The sequence below is a fragment of the Carcharhinus amblyrhynchos genome, unplaced genomic scaffold (genome assembly GCF_965287045.1).
Source record: "Carcharhinus amblyrhynchos unplaced genomic scaffold, sCarAmb.v2.hapA scaffold_41, whole genome shotgun sequence".
NCBI lineage: Eukaryota > Metazoa > Chordata > Chondrichthyes > Carcharhiniformes > Carcharhinidae > Carcharhinus > Carcharhinus amblyrhynchos.
The window spans coordinates 3,639,868-3,660,374 of record NW_027649782.1 but is presented as its reverse complement, the minus strand read 5'-3'; the positions used below and the strand labels follow the sequence as shown (position 1 = coordinate 3,660,374).

The following is a 20,507-nucleotide window of genomic DNA, read 5'->3' as shown; positions in this document are numbered from 1 at the left end:
GTCACAAATATTAAATGGTCTGTGTCTGTGATTTAAATTTCTAACTTATTAATTACAACTGTTCACTTGAAACTAAAAACCATTCAATAATTTTTAGGAAATGATTAACAAATGGATGTGATAGTTAACCCACAATTGCCGAGATACCAATTAATGCTTTGCGTGTGACCTTGCTCCTATGTTAAGGGTGAAGAATTGTATTTAAGCTTTGTTTTTATTTACAGGTGGTCATTTGGGATCCTTCTCTATGAAATAGTTACTCTAGGTATGTCCTGAAAACAGACTAATTTAATGAATTTTGAACGCATAATTCTAATTACTCTGCTACAATCTCTTCCGATTAAGTTTAAATTTATTAGTGTCACAAGTAGGCTTGCATTAACACTGCAGTGAAGTTATTGTGAAAACCCCCTAGTCACCACAGTCCGGTGCCTGTTCAGGCACATTGAGGGAGAATTTAGCACGGCCGATGCACCCTAACCAGCACATCATTCAGACTGGGGTGGAAATCGGAGCACCAGGAGGAAACTAATGCAGATACAGGAGAACGTGCAGACTCCACACAGCTAGTGACCCAAGCTGGGAATCAAACCTGGCTCCCTGGTGCTGAGGGGCAGCAATGCTAACCACTGTGCTGCTGCTGCTATGTCACTGATGGACTTTACTCCCATGTTAACACATCCAGAAATACAATTTCAATGAAGGCATTGAGACTTTGATATGACTAGTATTGCCTTTCTGCAGTATTGGAATTTCTGTGCTATAAGTTGATTAGGCATCACAATAGGAGCATTTGTAGCATAGCACACTCTCACTTTAGTAATGGTGCAGATCCAGCTGCAATCTAAAGCCACATCCCCAGCATGGAAGGAAGCTCGCTCCAGAATCAGGTCAGGACTTAGGACTTAGAACATTGTAAAACTACAGCACAAACAGGCCCTTCAGCCCACAAGTTGCACCGATCATATCTTTACCTACTAGGCTTACCTATAACCCTCAATCCTACTAAGTCCCATGTACTCATCCAGAAGTCTCTTAAAAGGCCCCATCGAATTTGCTTCCACTACCACCGATGGCAGCCAATTCCACGCACCCACCACCCTCTGAGTGAAAAACTTACCCCGGCATCTCCTCTGTACCTATCCCCCAGCACCTTAAACCTGTGTCCTCTTGTGGCAGCCATTTCAGCCCTGGGAAAAAGCCTCTAAGAATCCACCCGATCAATACCTCTCAACATCTTATACACCTCTATCAGGTCACCTCTCATCCTTTGTCTCTCTAAGGAGAAAAGACCGAGCTCTCTCAACCTGTCCTAATAAGGCATGCCACCCAATCCAGGCAACATCCTTGTAAATTTCCTGTGCACCCTTTCAATGGCTTCCACATCCTTCCTGTAATGAGGCGACCAGAACTGAGCACAGTACTCCAAGTGTGGTCTGACCAGGGTCTTATAAAGCTGCAGCATTATCTCCCGACTCCTAAACTCAGTTCCTCAATTGATGAAAGCCAGTACACCATACGCCTTCTTAACCACATCCTCTACCTGCGAGGCTGATTTGAGAGTCCTATGGACCCCGACGGACCCCGACCCCCAGATCCTTCTGATCTTCCACACGGCTAAGAGTTTTACGCTTATATATTCCTTCATCCCATTTGACCTGCCAGAATGTACCACTACACATTTATGCGGGTTGAAGTCCATCTGCCACTTCTTTGCCCAGTCTTGCATCCTATCTATGTCACGCTGCAACTTCTGACATCCCTCCAAACTATCCACAACACCTCCAACCTTTGTGTCATCGGCAGACTTACCAACCCATCCCTCCACTTCCTCATCCAGGTCATTTATAAAAATCACAAACAGCAATGGTCCCAGAACAGATCCCTGGGGCACTCCACTGATGACTGATCTCCATGCAGAAAAAGACCCATCTACAACCACTCTCTGGCTTCTGTGGGCAAGCCAGTTCTGGATCCACAAAGCAGTATCCCCTTGGATCCCATGCCCCCTCACTTTCTCAATAAGTCTTGCATGGGGGACCTTATCAAACGCCTTGCTGAAGTCCATATAAATCACATCTACTGCTCTTCCTTGACACTTAATCTATGTAGATAATTATACTAAAGCATCTAAATAAATCTAGAGTCAAATTCTAACATTCTGGAGTGGATTGAGATTTCTCCTTCCCATGCTGGGCTGTGTTTCTGAAATTAGGTAGTATCTGCACTGTTAATTGGAAAAAAAAATTCACATAAATATAAATTTTATACTGAAAACCACTTCGCATTGGTGCTAAGCCTCTGGTACAAAGATGCCCTCAATCACTTCAAGTAAAAAGGTAGGAAGTTATGTTGAATGTGTGCTTAAGTGTAGTAGTTATTGCATATCCTATGTGATGTTTAAATTTACTGATTTGAAGCATGTTAAGGTACTGTTACCAAGAGGTACACATTTCACACATTACCGATGCCCCATCTCAATGCTATTTCTACAGTAAATTTTTGACTTCCTAATCCTTTTGCTTTGCAGGTTCTCCTCCATATCCTGAGTTTCAGCCTCTGGAAGTTTTTCCAAAGCTGCAGAGAAATTACAGAATGCCCAAACCTTCTAACAGTAGCAATGCACTGTAAGTCAATCACCACTTGCTATCTGAACAGAGAACTTCTATTGTAAATATTGAGTTGTTCCTGAGTAGAAACAGGATTAGGCTTTTCAATCTGTTCTCATTCCAATGGGTGATGATTGATCTGTACTTCACCCCATGACAACTTGTCTGTTTTGGCTGGTGAACAGACAATGCTGCTCAGCCGGTCCCTGGCTGAGGTGATACTGGGGAGTTCAGGAGGATTTTCCAAACATCATTCAGGTTGAGGTCTGGGGGTGGAACTGAAATCAGCAGTGACCCAGGAGCTCTGAGCAAGTACTCCTGTTCCTCCTTGCTCCACATCTGAAGGCGGAGAAGAATGCCTTTCAGCCCATCATTAAAACGTATGTGACAGTACTTCCAATCACAGTGAGGGGACAGCTTTGAAATTAACTTCTGTTCCAGCCAGTTCCTAACAGGGGGAGGTTGTCAAACTCTCCCAGTAGTGACTGAGTGGATGGAGTATGACCAAAATAGTCTTCAAAGATTGAATGCACATTGAATATTAACGATAACTGCCATGCAACATACTTGGTAGAACCAGATGTGCATTTTTTAAAAAATGTTCTGTGTTATCACTGGAAAGACTGCATTTATGGCTGACTCCTAATCCTCAGAGGGTGACAGTGGACTTTCTCCTTAGACGGCTTAGATCAATGTGCTGTAAGGGCTCCTGTGATGGTGCTAGGTGACTAGTTCCAGAATATTGACCCAGTGATGATGAGGAAATGCTGAGGTGTCCAAGTTGATTATGCCCAAGTAATTAGTACCAAAATGTCCTCTGGGTTTTCTTTCTTTTGTTTGGAGTATAATTCAAAGTGTCTTTCCTTTAAGTCAGGAACCCTGCAGATTGCACGAATTTGTGAGCCTCTCAATTATTTACTCTTTATTGGATTTTCAACTCTCTAGGTTGTCCTGGAATCTGTAGGGAAATGTAACAAGGCTAATAACAGTTGCCTTTCCAAACAATCAGCACCCCTTTCTCTTGGACCATAAATTGTTGTGATGGTTTGAAATTTGGTATTCTTGCATTTATCGGTTATAAAAATATTGGAGTGGGGGAAGAAAGGATAATTCCAAATGGTATATCTGAGGAGTCTGTTTGCTTTCCAACTTGCTGTGAAAAGACAGTGTGCCTGGAGGGTGCAGCAACAGTGGAAGTGCAGGGAGAAGACAGTTTAAGACGAAAGGTCGTGTGGTGAAACCTCCATAATTGAACTCAACTTGATTTTTATTGTGTGTTATAGCACCAATCACTTATGAGGGATAGCGCAAACGTACTGTGGGTTAATTTATTAAGAATAAACATGTGAATGTATATATGTATAGGAGCTTGAAGATATCAGCAACAGGGCTGTGTCTGCTGTCTCCCAGCCAAAGTGAGACTGGATCACATGACACACTTCCCTTAAAGTGATGGGATGCTGCTGTCCCTTAAAGGCACATTACAACAGATTTAGCAACCCAATTCATTAGGCATCTAATATTTCAATCTACAAGCACTTTCTGATTAAGTATCTCCTGCACCATTTCTATCCCTGGCAGATGCACAGCTTCCCTGCTTAACACAACAAATACTGGTACTGTTCTGTGTCAGTGGATTGTTTTAGACTTTTTCTTTCTATCTAATGAACATAAGGAATGTGACTCTTCTATTTCTTAGTGCCCTTGGCAGCCTTATTTTATCCTGTGAATTTCAGCTTCTACCCATGTTTAACACTCCACAGAATCCCTACAGTGCAGAAGAGGCCATTCGGCCCATCAACTCTCTGACCAGATTATTTTACCCAGAGTCTCTGCTCTGTCCCCATAAATCCACACATCTCTCATGGCTAATCCATCTAACCTACACGTATTGACACTAAGGTGCAAGTAAGCATCCACCTAACCTGCAAATTTTTGGACTGCAGGAGGAAACCCACGCAGATACGGGGAGAATGTGCAAACTCCACACACACAATCACCCCAGTCACTGAAACTGAGAGGCAGCATCGCTGACCACTGTGCTGCCCCTTGGAAACCTTTCCTGTAAGAAGTACTCCTAGGATCTTTACCGACTTGCTGTATAAAAGCTAACTTCTCCATATGCACTTTAAGCTCCATTTAGCACCTCTCATAAGTCACACGTCAGCAGCTTGCTTATTCTGTAACACTTTTGCTCTCGTTTTATTTAATCTGCATAGTTCTGGGTTCCATGCACGTATTTCCAAACCATTTTAGTAATGAATGATTTTTGAGACATTCTGTCTAAATAACTTGTAGCCTAACAAGTTAATTTTTTTTATGTTCCATAAAATAATAAACCTGGGCCTTCTACCATTAAAGTGTTCATGACTTGATGGTGGAATATTTAGTTTTAATGAGGAGCAGTGTAACTCTGTCTGGATTGTTGTGCAGCTTTCCATTAACCACAGAGGAGCAGGAATAGGTGTTGGAGAGATCTACAGCCTAATTTTACCATTGTGTTGCGCCCGTTCTCAGACGTGAAAACTTGGTAAAGTCAGGCATGAGGCGAGTAGCACGATCTGCGCCAGTTCCCACTTTACCAAAGCCCAAAAATGGCCGCATTTGGGACTGCACCCAAAACAGGCGCAACAGCAATTTAAATACAGTTGCATGCATTTAAATTGACTTAATGGGCTGCATGCCCAACCTTACCAGCACTTCCCCCTTTACCATCGTGTTTGCCCATCCAGAACTGGCACAAAACAAATATGCTTCATGGAAGGGGAGAGGGGGGTGGATGGGTGGAGTGGGTCCAACGGCTCTCTACTTGAGAGCGGTGTGGGGGGCGGGGATTGGGATGGTGGGTCTGCTGCCATTCTGCCTGAGATCAGTGGGGGGGGGGGGGGGGGGCGGGTGGTGGTGAGAAGAGTGGTTCACTGCCACTCTGCCTGAGATCAATGGGGGGAAAGTATGGGTGTGCTGCCACCCTGCCTGAGCTCGGAAGGAGGGAAGGGTCCCATGATCAGTGTGGGGTGGGGGGGGAGGGGGGGAAGGGGGTCAGTAATGTTGTGGGAGTGGGGCAGTGTCTGTGGGGGCCAGGGAGAGGCATTATCCGGCCCAGGAGTGATGTGGCAGGGGAGCCGCATTCGATTTTTTTTGTGCATATGCAGTTGGAGGCACCGATTGGAGCTGCAGGGTTTTGGGCTTGTGCAGCGCGATTCAGAATCGCTGATATTTTTCAGGCAAAGTGTGTTTGGGGGTGCCTGGGAATGGGTCTAAAAGTCAGATCTGAAACACTCCCAGTTTCAAATCTGCCAAGCACTTAGAAGCAAAATGGTAAAATAGAGCGCTTAGTGTCACTTCAGACATATAAATAGATTTGGTGATGAGCAAAAAGACCTGGCATTTTACTTGCAATTAAACATGAAATACATTTTTTCCCACAGTTACAATGTTAACTATCCCTTTCATCCATTTGCTTTTGGTTAAGAATGATGTTTTTGTTTTATGTGTTAAGCACTAAGGACTTTGTTACAAAACTATATTTGGACTAATGGTGAATCCAGTGAGCCGAGAGCACAGGCACAATTGGAATGAAATAATCACTGGAGCAATCCAGGTTAATGAGTTCAACAGATATTCAGCTGTCACATTGTTCAGCTCAAGAGCTCATCGAAGCCTGTTCCCTCCCCATCTTTATGTTGCCGTGAGTGTTCCAGCAGATCTCAATTATTTATTTTCTGTTTTAATAGTTTAATTGTAGGATATTTCTAGTGCACAGCGAAGCTATAAAAATTAAGAAAGGTTGCACAGTTTGAAATAGTTTTTCTTCAATTTCTTTCTCCCCTTTGAATATATTTTGAAAAGCTAATGGGCAGATTTTCTTTCTGCAGACTGTTGGCGAGTGTGGTTTGGTTGTGCAGGCTGTTGGCGAGTGTGGTTTGGGGGTTGTGCAGGCTGTTGGCGAGTGTGGTTTGGTTGTGTGGGCTGTTGGCGAGTGTGGTTGAAGGACACCAGCGGCCTTCTGGTCCATTGGTTAAATGGTCATTCTTCACGAGTGACCCTCAATGTTGGCAGACTACTTGATCAAAGGAAACTTTACAAACAAGCCACAGTGACTCTCTACCTTTGTCCACAGATATGCACTTGCCAGTAAAATGGCAAGCACTTTTATGCTTTTTGTTAATTTATGGGACATGCCCATTACTGGCAAGGTCACCGTTTGCTGCTGACTCCTAGCTGCACATGAGGTGGTGGTGAGATTGTAGGTGCACCCACAGTGCTGTTATGGAGGAAGCTCTAGAAGGAACAGTGATTATAGTCAGGAAATGAATCAAACTTTCAAATGAATCAAACTTTCTGTTGGCATCAAACACTTTAGGTGGAGAAATCCATGGCCTAGATGGTAATTAAAATTAAATTATTCTTATCTGCCCTAATGATGTGCTTTGACCTGCATGCTACACCATACTTTTCAGTAGAAAGAAACAAAAATTTGGATATTAAGAACTCTGGATGTGTCAAAGCAGTTTACAACCAATGAAATACTTTATGAAATGTCACTGCTTTGTTGTAGAAAACACAGCAGCCAATTGACACGCAGCAAGCTCACACAAACAGCACAGTGACTATGGCCAAATAATTTGTTGTTGTGATGTTGATGGAGGGATAAATATTCGCCAGGGATAACTCCCTTATCCTTCTTCAAAGTAGTCCAGTGGGATCTTTTACAGACTCCGGATGGGCCCTCAGATTTATTCAAAGAACAAAGAAAATTACAGCGCAGGAACAGACGCTTTGGCCCTCCAAGCCTGCACCGACCATGGGTACGATGGGTATAGAGGGATATGGGCCAAATGTAGGTAATTGGGATTAGCTTAGCGGTTTTAAAAAATAAGCGGCATGGACAAGTTGGGCCAAAGGGCCTGTTTCCATGCTGTAAACCTCTATGGTGTGTGGCCTGAAGGGGAACTTGCAGGTGGTGGTGTTTTCTGCTTTGTCCTAATTAATTTAGGTCATAGGATTTGAAGATGCTGTCGAAAGAAACTTTGCACATTGTGCACCTGTTTGAAGTCCAAGTTAAGCAACTGAAAGTCCCTGGAGTTTGACCAAAGTGGGATATCAGGTATCTTCAAAAATGGGATGAGGAGCTTCAGAGTATTTGGGCATTGCTCTGAGAGTCTGTGTCAACCCCAGGTCCTTGTTACTTCCACAATCCTAGGCAGAGCCTGAGAAACCAATTATCACAATTCCTCACTGCCATATCTCCTAGGGGTATTGCAAATATTGTGTTATAGTATTTGGGAAAGAAAGCAAGTTGCTGCGGTGCATCTTGTATCTGGTACACACTATTGTCACTGTGTGCCGGTAGTGGATGGGGTGCCAAACAAATGGGCTGCTTAGACTTTTTCAAGTTTCTTGACTAATGTTGAAACTGCATTCATCCAAACAAGTGGAAAATGTTTCATCACTCCTGACTTATCTCTTGGAAATGGTGGACAGGCTTCGGGGAGTCAGGAGTTACTGCAGAATTCCTCGCTCCTGACCTGTTCTTGTTGCCTCCGTGTTTGTGTGGCTGCTGCAGTTAAGTTTCTGGTCAATGGTGACTTTCCAATGATATTGAGGGGATTCTGTGATGATAACTCCTTTAAATGTCAAGGGAAGATAGTTCACTCCTGGCACTTATGTGGGACGAATGTTTCTTGCCTATTGACAACCCAAACATGAATGTTGTCCAGTTCTTGCTGCATACGCACAGTGTTTCAGTATCTGAGGGATTGCAAATGACAATGAACACTGTCCATTCACCAGCAAACATCCTCATTTCAATTGTAAACCATCACTTCCCCGTAACACAATATTTGCAATACCCCTAGGAGATATGGCAGTGAGGAATTGTGATAATTGGTTTCTCAGGCTCTGCCTAGGATTGTGGAAGTAACAAGGACCTGGGGTTGACACAGACTCTCAGAGCAATGCCCAAATACTCTGAAGCTCCTCATCCCATTTTTGAAGATACCTGATATCCCACTTTGGTCAAACTCCAGGGACTCTCAGTTGATTAACTTGGACTTCAAACAGGTGCACAATGTGCAAAGTGCCCTAATGTACTAATGCATTTCTGTGCAAGCACCATACATTGTACTGTGACACACACACAACATATTGTGCATTATTTGTTAACCAGTTTTACAAGATGACTGACAATTTTCGAGGGCAAATAGCAAGAGATTGTTTCTGTTGAATGCTGAATCTATAATGAGTGGAAATTGAGCCAGATTTTGCAAAAGAAAGAAAGGGAAGTTATAAAAGGTGCTTACATAGCGGGTTATTAACACATGGAACGCTTTACCACAACTGACTGTTGAGACAGAGATTATCACATTGTTTAAGACCAGAATTTGTAAAGCTTTTGAAAGCAAAGAATATGGAATGATGAAAGGAATAATCAGGGATCTGACCAGGCACAATGGAGTAAGTATCATAAGGGAAATTAAATAGTAGTGGAAAATGGGAATTGGCAATCAACTGTATGAGATATGGAACACTCCAGTTTAGAAGTTGTAATGGTAAAAGCAAATATATATTAGATTTATGATCTACAATGATTTTCCGTAGCTGTTGATTTCATGGGATGATTAGAATCAGCTTTTACTAACACCAATAAGAATCCGCCTTCGTTTCTCCATCCATGCTAATGGAACACATTAGATTTGACAAGTGATCAATAAAACCCACATCCAGCACTAAACAACCATTGAACCAGCTTGTTTTAACCATCTGACTGTGATCCTTCACCTTGTATGTGGAACTGAGTGTTACATCTTTCATCAGTAAAAATATCATTTTAAAGCCTTGCAACTAATAATCTTTCACCATTCATGTGTAAACTTTGTGGAAGAATTCTACCTAATGTTACACTGTTTTTATCACTGTTTCTGAAATCCAAATGTTTTTGAATTGTTTTGAGGTTTTAAGTTTTCAACTTCCACTGGAATTTCATGCCCAAGGATCGGTAGTTAGAAAACTCTGCCTGTTTGGGCTAGAGATATCATTTCAAAATAAAAATCTTTTGAGATTTGTTACTTTGATTTATAAAAATAGAAGGCAGAATGTGCTGCATTAATCTTTCTCCACTTAAAATGATTGATTCTAATTTCTTTTCTTCCCTCACAACTATTCTGATCACGAGGGAAGCATGCAGTAATGCATGACTCTGAACAATTGTCCTAGTCTGGTCATCTAGTCAGATGAGAACTACAGAATAAAATGGGCCAATGATCCAGGAGAATGATGCTGAACTATGCGATGAAACCGGAATGGCTGGAGCTAGGGAGCTTAACTGGTTCCTGGCAAGTGGTGGCTCTCTGTGTGACTTGTGGGTGGCTCTCAGTGTGACTTGCATCAGGAGGAGTCCATTAGTTGGATTCACTGTCATTACCCATGCGATAACCATGTACTGTTCTGATGTGACAAAATCTACAGAATGAGAAAACTGGTACTCAAATCACAGATCAATTGAGCTGCCCCGAGGTGATATTGTCAGATGCATGCATTGGACACATTTTTTTTCTGTTGCCAGTTACTGTTCCCCAGATCATTTGGGTACACTATTATTCATCTTTTATAAAAACTATACTTAATTCAAACTCATTTTTAAATATTTAATTTGATCTCTTGAGGGCTGAAAGACTGCATGGAATAAGAACAGACCATTCAACCCATCAAGCCTGGGTTCCTTCCACATATAACTTGCTCCGACATGCTTTAACCAGTTTATTTTACCTCCCAGCTGAATGTAGTTGTAACAGCACAGAAAGTGACCACCCTACCCATTGACTCTGTGCTGATTCTCTGCAGAGCAAACCAATTGGAACCACTTCACTGCTCTATCCCTACAGCCTTGCAAGTGAATTTCCTTTGAATTTATTGATCGTTTCTACTTCTATCAACCTTGCATTAGGCGAGTTCCAGGCTATTACAAATCACTGCATAAAAAGGGTTCTTCCTCACATTCCTACCACAATATCTCCATATCTCTTCCCCAAACCCCAGTTCTCTTGTCCCAGTCCTTATATCACTAGCTAAGAGAAACAGCTTTTCTTTGTCTACCTGATTTAAATGCTTCATAATGCTGCCAGGTGAATTTGCTCTTATCAAATCTCCCTTCAAACTTCTTTGCTCCAAGAAGTTTAACTCCAGTTTCTCCAATCTAGCCTTGTAGCTAAAATTCCTCATCCTTAGATTCTGGGAGTCTCTTGTTCACCATTTCAGGAATCCTCACGTCACGCCTAAAGATTTACAACCAGATACTCCAGTGTAGTCTAACCACAGCTTTATATGGATGTTTGCTTTATTCATTTGTGGATCATTGGATTGTTGGCTGGCCAGCATTTATTGCCCATCCATTGTTGCCCTTGGAAGGCAGTTGAGAGTCAAACACTCCCTGGAGTCACATGTAGGCCAGACTGGGTAAGGATGGCAGATTCCTTTCCCTAAAGGACATTAGTGAACCAGATGGGTTTTTCCAACAATCAGCAGTGGTTTCATGGTCATCAGTAGATTCTTAATTCCAGATACTTTTAATTGAATTCAAATTCCACTATCTGCCGTGGTGGAATTTGAACCCAGGCCATTAGCTGAGTTTCTGGATTAATTAACACCACTAATACCACTAGGCCATCGCCTTCCCAAGTATAGATTTGATATAACATCCCTACTGTTGTACTCTGTGCATCAATTTATCAAGCCCAAGAAACCATATTATTTTCTACCTATTGTCTCAGCATCTCTGGTCATTTTCAAAGATCAGTGAGCCTATGGCCAGGTCACTCTATACTTGCACAGGACAAATGAAACACAATGATCAAAAACCTATGCTTACATCATAGTGTTGCCATCCCTCAGTTACTGATGAACAGGAGGTCCTGCACCCTTACCCATTAGTGATATTTGTTCCGAAAAGGAATTTGGCGCCACAGAGAACGAAGGAGAGATTAAACAGTTCTTCACAAGAACTATTATCCTGTCATCTATTAAATGGAACACAGTCCTTGCTGAATGCCTTGCAACCACGCTTGTGTATAATACAATAGATTTAAAACCTCTAAATAACAATCTGAAAATTTTATGAGCTGTTGTTTTTTGAAAGAAACCTTTTTCTCTCTCTCTCTGCTTTCCCCTTCAGATATGACCTGATGAAACACTGCTGGCAATGGAAGTACTATGACCGGCCAAACTGGTCGGAGTTAATCAATAAGCTAGTGTCCTTGATGAACAATGCCGATGGGGTTCAATTGCTGCAAGTGGCTGATGATCTGGACCTCGACCAATACAAACAAGCTGCTGGGGTTTTCTGACAAGAAGGCAGAACAAAGGCAGCAGCAAGACCCTGAGCAATTCACAAACAAGAGCGGCTGAAACAAAATGCTTGCTGATGGCCAAAATGGACACAAAGCTGAATAGCAGAATTCTTGCCTCGCTGGAGAAAATGGAAATTGCAGACGAGATGAAAACTGTGAATGCAGATTGATTGAATGCTATTATTATGATCGAAGGCTTTAAGATGCCGCCATCAACTGAAGTAACTAAGCAACAGGAAGTTGCCTTGCTGCCAGGTGAATTTGCTGTGGTGGCTGAACTTTCAATTTAATGTGAAGCCGGTTGTTCACATCCAAAAACCGCACTGATGCGCTTTGATGTTTGGCAACCGCAGAATGTGGAACATTCTAGAAGAGATTGAGATTGTCACAATCAGGGCAGTAACAGTTGCCAGAGATTAAGAATAGTTCAGGATGTACTGTAACCTTTAAATGCCATCTCCAAAGTACTGGGATAATAATCAGCAATGGGCAGAGTCCACAGCTAAAGGTTTAGTTTAGAAAAAGATCATTTATGGGATTTGGGTGTTGCTGGCTAGGGCAGCATTTATTGCTCATCCTTAGTTGCCTTGAGAAGGTGGTGGCATAAGGCAAAGATTTGTGGTAAACAATTCTCCGCACTTATGTCAATCTTTCTGCTCTGGATAATGCATCGATTCTAAACCAGTTTTAATCTGGGAGTGGAGCTGGGAGGGGAAGGGGGCATTGTGGTTTCCATCAAACTTCCACTGACGGAACATGAGAGTCACTTGGTGTTGTACAAATGCCCTTGCAGTTTTCCTGAATTTATAGGAATTCCTGCATTTTACAAGGGAACATCTGAGCAAACGTACAGAAAGGAGAATTTAAATCTGGTTAAAGGAAGTTGAATTAACTCTGGGTTACTAATCTCCCTTTGGTTGGTTTCAGTATGTTTGGGATAGAAACAGAGCTTACCCATCTATATCAATTTTCATCTTGCTTTACCAATTTCCTCTTCTTTAACCCCTGCCCTCCCATTCAACCCCAGCAGACCCCCACATCGTCCCGATAGTGGAGATATCAGAATGGAGCCTGATCTCCCCTTGTTTATCTACAACGCAACAGAATACCTCAGCTGACATTTTCTATTCTTTAGCCTAAGGGACTCCTTAATGTAACCAATTATAATATTCCAATTTCTGAACAGTTGAAGACCAATTAATTCAATACAGATCAGGAACTGTACCCGGGAACCCGTGTCTGGAGAAATTAGATCTACACTGTCACTGTCTTATGTTCTTATGTCACCTTTATTCACTAGAAGTTGGAGATGTCTAATTTTCAAACTTAAAAGTTTTTATATGGAATGTATGTGCAATAATAGATAAGATTTGATCATGACTTAAGAGCATTGTTAACATGTCACCCGATCTTTGGGAAACCATATTTTGGCAAACATGATTAGCTGTTGGACTCAATTAGTCACTGACTCGGAAGACAGAAACAGATTATGGCATTTGGACATTTCTTAGCCTCCTGAAATTCTTACTGTGGGTTCCCGCTTTTAAGGATTCTTAACTCTGCCAGTTATCTTTATCAGTAACCTGCAGGGTGTCACCCCAATTGATGTCAGCCTGAATCGATAGTTACAAACTCTCAAGTTGATCACGGTATAATTGGTGACATTGTTCAGGTTGATGCAGAAAGCTTGGGTTGTGTGTGTGCACATAATGGGTTATCTTCTACACTGACCAAATGTGAATGCAAATATTAATACTAAAATAAATGAAAAGAAATCTTGGCTTGAGTTTCACAATTGGCAATCAGTATCGTACAACACGTTCCTTTCAGATGATAACATACATGACAAAGCTTATGAGTACCATCAACATTTCAGTAGTGTACTGAAAAGTTGTGCCACAGAACTAGCCATACACATAACCAAGCGCTTGTAAGGAAATGGAGCTGGTTTAAACAATTTATAGTTGTATTGTGAGTAGGACTATTGGTTTATGTTTAAGCTTAATTCGTGTTTCTGTACTTATTTGCTAAGTAAAGATTAAAACGTCAACTCCTGTTAACCAATAGTGTCTGCTTGTCTAGTGGCTTAAAATTTCATTTTAAGCTGTAATTGAAGGTTTACGACATAAAAGTAGAGGTTAAAAAACAAACTAAGCAGTTGCTTAGCAGCCAGGGGCCCATGTTGGAAAGCACAAGCACTTGTGGTTCAGTTGGATCTAGGTTCTTGAGCAGAAAGCAACTCTCATGGAAACTGCTGGCAGAGGGGGGACAATAGAGTAAGGGGCAGAAAGTAAGTCCCAGAGGCTTAAGAATGGATAGTTCGAAAAACCAGGGAATGAAGAAAGAATTCCCAGTAAGGCCTTTGACAAGATCCTGCATGGGAGGTTAGTTAGGAAGGTTCAGTCACTAGGTATACATGGAGAGGTGGTAAGTCGGATTAGACATCGGCTCAACGGATGAAGCCAGAGAGTGGTAGTGGAGGATTGCTTCTCTGAGTAGAGGCCTGTGATTAGTGGTGTGCCACAGGGATCAGTGCTGGGACCGTTGTTGTTTGTCATCTATATCAATGATCTGGATGATAATGTAGTAAATTGGATCAGCAAATTTGCTGATGATACAAAGATTGGAGGTGTAGTGGACAGTGGGGAAGGTTTTCAAAGCTTGCAAAGGAATTTGGACCAACTAGAAAAATGGGCTGAAAAATGACAGATGGAGTTTAATGCAGTCAAGTGTGAGGTATTGCACTTTGGAAGGACAAACCAAGGTAGAACATACAAGGTAAATGGTAGGAAACTGAAGAGTGCAGTAGAACAGAGGGATCTGGGAATACAGGTACAGACTTCCCTAAAAGTGGCGTCACAGGTAGATAGGGTCGTAAAGAGTGCTTTTGGTACACTGGCCTTTATAAATCAAAGTATTAAGTGTAAGAGTTTGGAGTGTTATGGTGAGATTGTATAAGATATTGGTGAGGCCGGATTTAAAGTATTGTGTGCAGTTTTGGTCACCTAATTACAGGAAGGATATTTAGAAGGTTGAAAGAGTGCAGAGAAGGTTTGCAAGGATGTTGCCGGGACTTGAGAAGCTGACTAACAGAGAAAGGTTGAATAAGTTAGGACTTTATTCCCTGGAGCATGGAAGAATGAGGGGAGATTTGATAGAGGTGAATAAAATTATGATGGGAATAGGTAGAGTGAATGCAAGCAGGCTTTTTCCACTGAGGCTAGGGGAGAAAAGAACTCGAAGACATGGGTTAAGGGTGAAGGGGGAAATGTTTAAAGGGAATATTAGGGGGAGGCCTTCTTCACTCAGAGAGCGGTGGGAGGGTGGCATGAGCTGCCAGATGAAGTGGTAAATGTGTGCTTACTTTTAACATTTAAGAAAAACTTGGATGGGTTCATGGATGAGAGGGGTGTGGAGGGATATGGTCCAGGTGCAAGTCAGTGGGACTAGGCAGAAAAATGGTTTGGCACAGCCAAGAAGGGCCAAAAAGCCTGTTTCTGTGCTGTAATGTTCTAAGACTGAAGTCGAAGGGACAAATGTCAGACTCCTATTTATTGTCAACAGCTCAGCCTTCAACACTATTATTCCTACAAAACTCAACACCAAACTCCATGGCCTGTTCCTTGGCTCATCCTCCCTCTGCGACTGGGTCCTGACCTTCCTAACCCACAGACCGCAATCTTTAAGGATAAGCAACAACACCACCTCCACGATCATCCTCAACACTGTTGCCCCACAAGGCTGCGTCCTCAGCCCCCTGTTATAAATTACAAATTTGCCTCCAAGTTGGCTGCTGATACCATTATAGTGGTATGGATTGCAAACAATGATGGGAAGGAGTGCAGGAATCAGAATCTGGTGAACTGGTGCAACGATAATAAACTCTTCCTTAATGTCAATAAAACAAAGGAGATTGTCATTGACTTCAGGAAGCATACAGGAGAACATGCCCTTGGGTACATCAATGGGGACGAAGTAAAAATGGACGGAAACATCAGGTTTTTAGGTCACCAACAACTTATTGTGGTCCCCTCATGCTGACACTATAGTTAAAAAAGCCCATCAATGCCTCTACTTTTTCGGAAGACTAAGAAAATTTCAGCTAGGACTCTCACCAATGTTTAGAGACACGCATTAGAAAGCATTCTTTCTGGTTGTATCACAGCTTGGTATGGCTTCTGCTCTGCCCAAGACCGCAAGAAAAACAAAGGGTTGTGAACGAAGCCCGGTTCATCACTCAAACCAGCTTCCCATCCATTGACTTTGTCCACACTTCCCACTGCCTTGGAAAAGCAGCCAGCATAATTAAGGACCCCATGCATCCCGGACATTTTCTCTTCCACCTTCTTACTTTGTTGGGAAAAAGATACAAAAGACTGAGGATACGTCCCAACCGACTCAAGAACAGCTTCTTCCCTGCTGTAATCAGACTTTTGAATGGACCTACTTCGCACTACGTTGATCTTTCTCTGCACCCTAGCTATGACTGTAACACTACATTCTGCACTCCTTTCCTTCTCTAACAATGGTATGCTTGTCTATATAGTACACAAGAAACAATATTTTTCGCTGTATTCTAATACATGTGACGATAAATCAAATCAAATAACTGGAATCTTAATCAGGCACTGCTTACTGAAGGTAAAGGAAGGGTCAGAGAGAGGGCCCAGTTAAAGGTTGAGCTGAAAACTTTAGATTGGCTAGGAGGGAGTTGAAGAGTGAGCTAAGAAGGGCTAAAAGAGGACATGAGAAGACTTTGGCTGATAGGATTAAGGAGAATCCTAAGGCGTTCTATAGGTATGTTAAGAACAGAAGGTTGGTTAGGGCAAGATTAGGACCAGTTATAGACAGCAGAGGGAAGTTATGTGTGGAACCGGAGGAGATTGGAGAGGCATTGAACCAATATTTCTCTTCGGTGTTCACGCAAGGGGACATGGATATAGCTGAGGAGGACACTGGATTGCAGGGGAGTAGAATTGACAGTGTTGCAGTTGATAAGGAGGATGTGCTAGATATTCTGGAGGGTCTGAAAATAGATAAGTCCCCTGGTCCGGATGGGATTTACCCCAGGATTCTCTGGGAGGCAAGAGAAGTGATTGCAGAGCCTCTGGCTCTGATCTTCAGGTCGTCGTTGGCCTCTGGTATAGTACCGGAAGATTGGAGGTTAGCGAATGTTGTCCCATTGTTTAAGAAGGGGAACAGAGACTTCCCCGGGAATTATAGACCGGTGAGTCTCACTTCTGTTGTGGGCAAGGTTTTAGAAAAAATTATTCGGGATAGGATTTATAGTTATTTGGAGAGTAAAGAATTGATTGGAGATAGTCAGCATGGTTTTGTGGCGGGTAGGTCGTGCCTTACTAACCTTATTGAGTTTTTTGAGAAAGTGACCAAAGAGGTGGATGGGGGTAAGGCAGTGGACGTGGTGTTTATGGATTTTAGTAAGGCGTTTGATAAGGTTCACCATGGTAGGCTTCTGCAGAAAATGCAGATGTATGGGATTGGGGGTGATCTAGGGAATTGGATCAGAAATTGGCTAGCGGATAGGAGACAGAGGGTGGTGGTTGATGGTAAATATTCATCATGGAGTTCGGTTTTGAGTGGTGTGCCTCAGGGATCTGTTTTGGGGCCACTGCTGTTTGTAATTTTTATTAATGATCTGGATGAGGGTATAGTTGGGTGGATTAGTAAATTTGCTGATGACACCAAAGTCGGAGGTGTGGTAGATAGTGAGGAAGGGTGTCATAGTTTGCAGGAAGACTTAGACAGGTTGCAGAGCTGGGCCGAGAGGTGGCGGATGGAGTTTAATGCGGAGAAGTGTGAGGTAATTCACTTTGGTAGGAATAACAGACGTGTCGAGTATAGGGCTAACGGGAGGACTTTGAATAGTGTGGATGAGCAGAGGGATCTAGGTGTATGTGTACATAGATCCCTGAAAGTTGGGAGTCAAGTAGATAAGGTTGTTAAGAAGGCATACGGTGTCTTGGCGTTTATTGGTAGGGGGATTGAATTTAGGAGTCGCAGCGTCATGTTGCAACTGTACACAACTCTGGTGCGGCCGCACTTGGAGTACTGTGTGCAGTTCTGGTCCCCACATTACAGGAAGGATGTGGAGGCTTTGGAGAGGGTGCAGAGGAGGTTTACCAGGATGTTGCCTGGTATGGAGGGGAGGTCCTATGAGGAGAGGCTGAGGGATTTGGGGTTGTTTTCGCTGGAAAGAAGGCGGCTAAGAGGGGATCTTATTGAAACATATAAGATGATTAGAGGTTTAGATAGGGTGGATAGTAATAGCCTTTTTCCTCTGATGGAGAAAGCTAGCACGAGGGGGCATGGCTTTAAATTAAGGGGTGGTAGTTATAGGACGGATGTCAGGGGTAGGTTCTTTACCCAGAGGGTGGTGAGGGATTGGAATGCCCTGCCTGCTGCAGTTGTAAATGCGCCTAGTTTGGGGGCGTTTAAGAGATCCGTGGATAGGTTTATGGACGAGAAGGGATTGGTTTAGGTTAGTGGGTCATTGTTTTGTAACTGGTCGGCGCAACATCGTGGGCCGAAGGGCCTGTTCTGCGCTGTAATGTTCTATGTTCTATGTTCTATGAAAGGTGCAAACCTGGTAAGGTTAACTATAGAGAAGCCAGATATCTGAAGCAATCTGCTCAGGGAGACAAGAAATGAAATTGCTGGGCCTCTGACAGAAATCTTTGTCTCTTCATTGGACGCAGGTGAGGTCACAGAGGATTGGAGGATAGCAAATGTGGTACCATTATTTAAGGAGGGTAGCAGGGATAACCTGGGTAATTATAGGCCACTGAGCTTGATGTCCATGGTAGGGAAGTTGTTGGAGAGGATTCTTAGAGATAGGATGTATGCACATTTAGAACGGAATAATCTCATTAGTGACAGACAGCATGGTTTTGTAAGAAGAGGTCATGCCTCACAAATTTGGTGGAGTTTTTTGAGGAGGTGACAAAAACGGTTGATGAGGGAAGGGCCGTCGATGTCATCCATATGGATTTTAGGAAGGCGTTTGACAAGGTCCCTCATGGCAGGTTGGTGCAAAAGGTTAAATCTCATGGGATACAAGGAGAGGTGGCTAGATGGGTGGAGAACTGGCTTGGCCACAGGAGACAGAGAGTAGCAGTTGAAGGGTCTTTTTCTGGCTGGAGGTCTGTGACCAGTGGTGTTCCGCAGGGCTCTGTACTGGGATCTCTGCTATTTGTGATATATATAAATGATTTGGAAGAAGGTGTAACCGGTGTGATCAGTAAGTTTGTGGATGATACAAAGATGGCTGGACCTCCTGATGAATGTTGTTGGACAATACAGCAGGATATAGGCTGGAAAATTGGGCAGAGAAATGGCAGATGGAATTTAATCAAGATAAATGCGAAGTGATGCATTTTCATAGAACTAATGTAGGGGGGAGTTATACAATAAATGGCAGAACCATCAAGAGTATAAACACACAAAGGGACCTGGGTGTGCAAGTCCACAGATCCTTGAAGGTGGCAGCACAGGTGGAGAAGGTGGTGAAGAAGGCATCTGGCATGCTTGCCTTTAAAGGACGAGGCATAGAGTATAAAAACTGGAGTCTGATGTTACAGCTGTATAGAATGTTGGTTAGGCCACATTTGGAGTACTGCGTCTAGTTTTGGTCACCACACTACCAGAAGGACATGGAGGCTTTGGAGACAGTGCAGAGGAGGTTTACCAGGATGTTGCCTGGTATGGAGGGTCTTAGCTATGAGGAGAAATTGGGTAAACTGGGGTTGTTCTCCCTGGAAAGACTGAGAATGAGGGGAGATCTAATAGAGGTGTATAAAATTATGAAGCGTATAGATAGGGTGAACAGTGGGAAGCTTTTTCCCAGGTCGGAGGTGATGATCATGAGGGGTCACAGGCTCAAGGTGGGGGGGGGGGGGGGGGGGCGAGGTTTTACTCAGATATCAGAGGGACGTTTTTTACAGAGTGGGGTGGAGCCCTGGAATGCACTGCCAAGTAGGGTGGTGGAGGCGGACATGCTGGGATCGTTTAAGGCTTATTTGGATAGTCACATGAGCAGACTGGGAATGGAGGGATACAAACGAATAATCTAGTTGGACCAATGAGCAGCATAGGCTTGGAGGGTCGAAGGGCCTGTTTCCTGTGCTGTATTGTTCTTTGTTCAATGCTGAGATTGGTGACACCTTAATACACCTGTGAAGCACTAATGTTCTGTTGGTATGGTTAGCTCCTGAAAGCAGGAATGAAATCCTGGAAGTGGATTCTTGGTGAAGGCATCTGAGAGAGTGTTGTTTGGGCGAAGGTTCTAAGGTGTTTTTTTGAGAATGGAGTTTGGAACACATAGAAGACAGAGTTCCACTGAGATCTGTTGGCTCTCAGTATGACAAGTAGCTGGGCAGGATTTGATGAAAAATCCACAGAAGTTATATTGAGTGGCATTTGCCACTTGGATTTAGAGTGTCTGTCTGACCACATTTGGCCTATTGGTTTACACTGACTGTGTACTTACTGATGGTATTACATATTTTGTAACTTTATAATCTGTATATGTAAAGGT

The 20,507-nt window shown here is 42.9% G+C and overlaps 1 protein-coding gene across 3 annotated transcripts in view; it reads left to right on the top strand.

Moving 5' to 3' along the window:
* The window catches only part of LOC145335781 (tyrosine-protein kinase STYK1), a 49,779-nt gene extending 35,776 nt beyond the window's left edge, over positions 1-14,003 (top strand). For all 3 annotated transcript variants that reach the window (XM_080181510.1, XM_080181509.1, XM_080181511.1), the window contains exons 8-10: positions 225-265; positions 2,531-2,627; positions 11,779-14,003. In XM_080181510.1, coding sequence (XP_080037636.1) covers positions 225-265; positions 2,531-2,627; positions 11,779-11,950 — 310 coding nt within the window. In that variant the 3' untranslated portion in view covers positions 11,951-14,003. The remainder of the gene's footprint in view (positions 1-224; positions 266-2,530; positions 2,628-11,778) is intronic.
* Positions 14,004-20,507: the final 6,504 nt, after the last annotated feature.